The sequence below is a fragment of the Phaethon lepturus genome, unplaced genomic scaffold, assembly GCF_000687285.1.
Source record: "Phaethon lepturus isolate BGI_N335 unplaced genomic scaffold, ASM68728v1 scaffold49144, whole genome shotgun sequence".
In the NCBI taxonomy this organism is placed as follows: Eukaryota; Metazoa; Chordata; class Aves; order Phaethontiformes; family Phaethontidae; genus Phaethon; species Phaethon lepturus.
In genome coordinates this window covers 4,961-7,285 of record NW_010536473.1, presented here as the reverse complement: position 1 = coordinate 7,285, position 2,325 = coordinate 4,961, and the positions used below count along the sequence as shown (strand labels likewise).

At 41.5% G+C, this 2,325-nt stretch overlaps 1 protein-coding gene across 4 annotated transcripts in view; it reads right to left on the bottom strand.

The window, feature by feature from the left end:
• Positions 1 to 1,274, bottom strand: part of CNBP (CCHC-type zinc finger, nucleic acid binding protein) — a 2,942-nt gene extending 1,668 nt beyond the window's left edge. The window contains exons 1-3 of one of the 4 annotated variants that reach the window (XM_010286169.1): positions 1,148 to 1,274; positions 775 to 870; positions 388 to 586 (exon numbers count right to left, since the gene is read on the bottom strand). In XM_010286169.1, the coding sequence (XP_010284471.1) occupies positions 388 to 586; positions 775 to 870; positions 1,148 to 1,250 (398 nt within the window). In that variant the 5' untranslated portion in view covers positions 1,251 to 1,274. Of the gene's footprint in view, positions 1 to 387; positions 595 to 774; positions 886 to 1,144 lie in introns of all 4 variants that reach the window. The other 3 variants (XM_010286170.1, XM_010286166.1, XM_010286167.1) reach the window with 3 other exon arrangements.
• Positions 1,275 to 2,325: the final 1,051 nt, after the last annotated feature.

Genomic DNA, 2,325 nt, shown 5'->3' with positions numbered 1-2,325 from the left:
GCTGGGGCTGGCTGTGCCAGTCAGCTGATCTGTACAGATGGGAGTTTTGTTAGCTCCAGCATGAGATACAGGGTACCCAACTCTACTTCAAGTTCATGTTATAGACAAGTACTTCCTACCTTCTGCAAAAAGATATGGCCCTCTCTCCTGCACAGCTTAAGTCATTTAACACCTGCACTGTTCTGGTCATCTAGAGATGTGCATCACTAATCTATTGCTTGACTTTGCTAACAGGTGTTCAAGTCTTAGTTTTGAGCAACAGTACATAACTGTTTAAAGAAACAATCTACCTGGTCAAAGTTTAATCTTAGTTTCCCAACAAAAATTAGATACACAATGCATCTATCACTTAAGGTACCTTTTGCAGTTGTCTCTGTCAGTTCTTACCTATAGCATTTCACTTTGGTGCAGTCTTTTTGAATGTGTCCAAACTCTCCACAAGAATAGCACTTCTGCTCATCTGCATGGTCACAGTCACGAGCCAGGTGGCCAGGTTTGCCACAGTTGTAGCAGCACTGCTCTCTCTCCCTCTTCGGCTCCTTGCAGTCCTTCGCAATATGGCCACCTCTACCGCAGTTATAGCAGGCTTCCACAATAAGAAAAACATACCAAACAAGACTATAAAACCTTGGTAGAGTGAGGTGTAGCATGCTCCTAATGAAGGACATGTACAGCTTGCCTCCAGTGAATTATGAGCAGCATACTGTACCCTTCTCCTCAACCACAGATCTCTGTCCATGTGACTGAAGAGATAGAATATTTAGTGATACTTACCATCCTCCTGAAGATCACAGTCCTTGGCAAGATGGCCAGACTCACCACAGCGGTAACAGATGTCCGGGAGAGATGAAGACATGAACTGGAAGCCTGCTTGAAATGGGCAACAGGAGAAAAAAAGAAAAAGGCTTAAGGATTAAGTTCAGAATATTCTTAAGAGTTAATCAAGGACGCTGCCAGCTGAACTGACAAGTTAACTTCACTCCGAGGCCCCAAGCAAAATTCTTATACAGAGGTAAGAACCAGTGAGATTTATTACCAATTTATGTCCTAACTTCTTCAGGTCCACAAAGCCAATTTTGCACACTATTCAGAACAGTCAGCTAAAGATCCTACTGTACAAATACTGAAAACGACAGTCATCAATCACCTCTGCCACGGCTTCTCATCCCACGACCACGGCCAATCCCAGTGGGGCACTCCCGAGCCCAGTGGCCAGTACGTCCACACTTGAAGCATTCATTGCTGCTCATGGCTGCAGATTACCTGCCTGAGGAAAAAAAAAAAAAAAAAGACAAGACATTGTTAGAACACTTTCCCCTCCCCCAGCCAAAGGCTACATAAAAAGAGATGTAGAGGTTTGCCACCCTCTCAGCAAAGGCAATGAAAACCAAGGAGGACTTCTGTCTAAATCAGTACTTTATTGCACAACATCTGATCATGACTATTAAAACCACTGCAAGAGAGAAAAGGTGTTGGTTTCTGTAGCCAGTCTTTGCTTCAAAAAGCTTACAACGTGTGTAGGAGTGGGGAAAAATAAGTAAACTCCTTTAACTACTGTCCTACTAACCTTACTGTTCTCTTTCAGTAACACATCTTCTTCCCCATTCCTCACAGCTGAACTCAAAAGCCAGCTACTTATATCTACATATTATTTCTTCCTGGTAGTTGTTACACATTCTCTTCAAGTGTCTGGCTGACAGCTACTACATTTTTGACTAAACAAGCTTCATTCTCGTAGCTAATTGTAAGAATATGCAGTATTAAGCCTAAAGCCTTAAAGAACGTATTAGCTTAACATTTGAAGACTTAAGTTATTTTATGACCTAAATAGCAGTTGAACTCTAAGAAACAAGAATTACAACTTCATTATTTAGTATGTATCAGGATGCACACTTCACTCCCAGATTTACATGAAAGAAGATGTTTAAGACATTTGCCTTCCTTAAAAGACACCAGACACTTGCCAGATACCTAGAACGCTAACTTGGAAAACATCCTTAGAATGCCAGGGAAACATCAGATAGGCATGCCTGTCAGAGACCATATAAACACTTCTTTTGCCCATATTGAGGGATAAGAGGTATGAGTTTCATTGAGCAGGAAAGTCAGTCTGCCACTGGCCACTGAAGCAGTGGTTAGGATGGGACAGGTCAAACAGAGCACGCTCACAGTACCATAACTCTCCTAAGCTATAGAACAGTTAGTTATGCAAGACTTCTAGAACTAGAAATAAAAGAACAAGGAAGTTAAGCATCTAAATTGGAGTCTTTCATTAAATTGTGCTTGAAGACAAGTTTAAAGTACACTAGTTTAAAAATACACGTC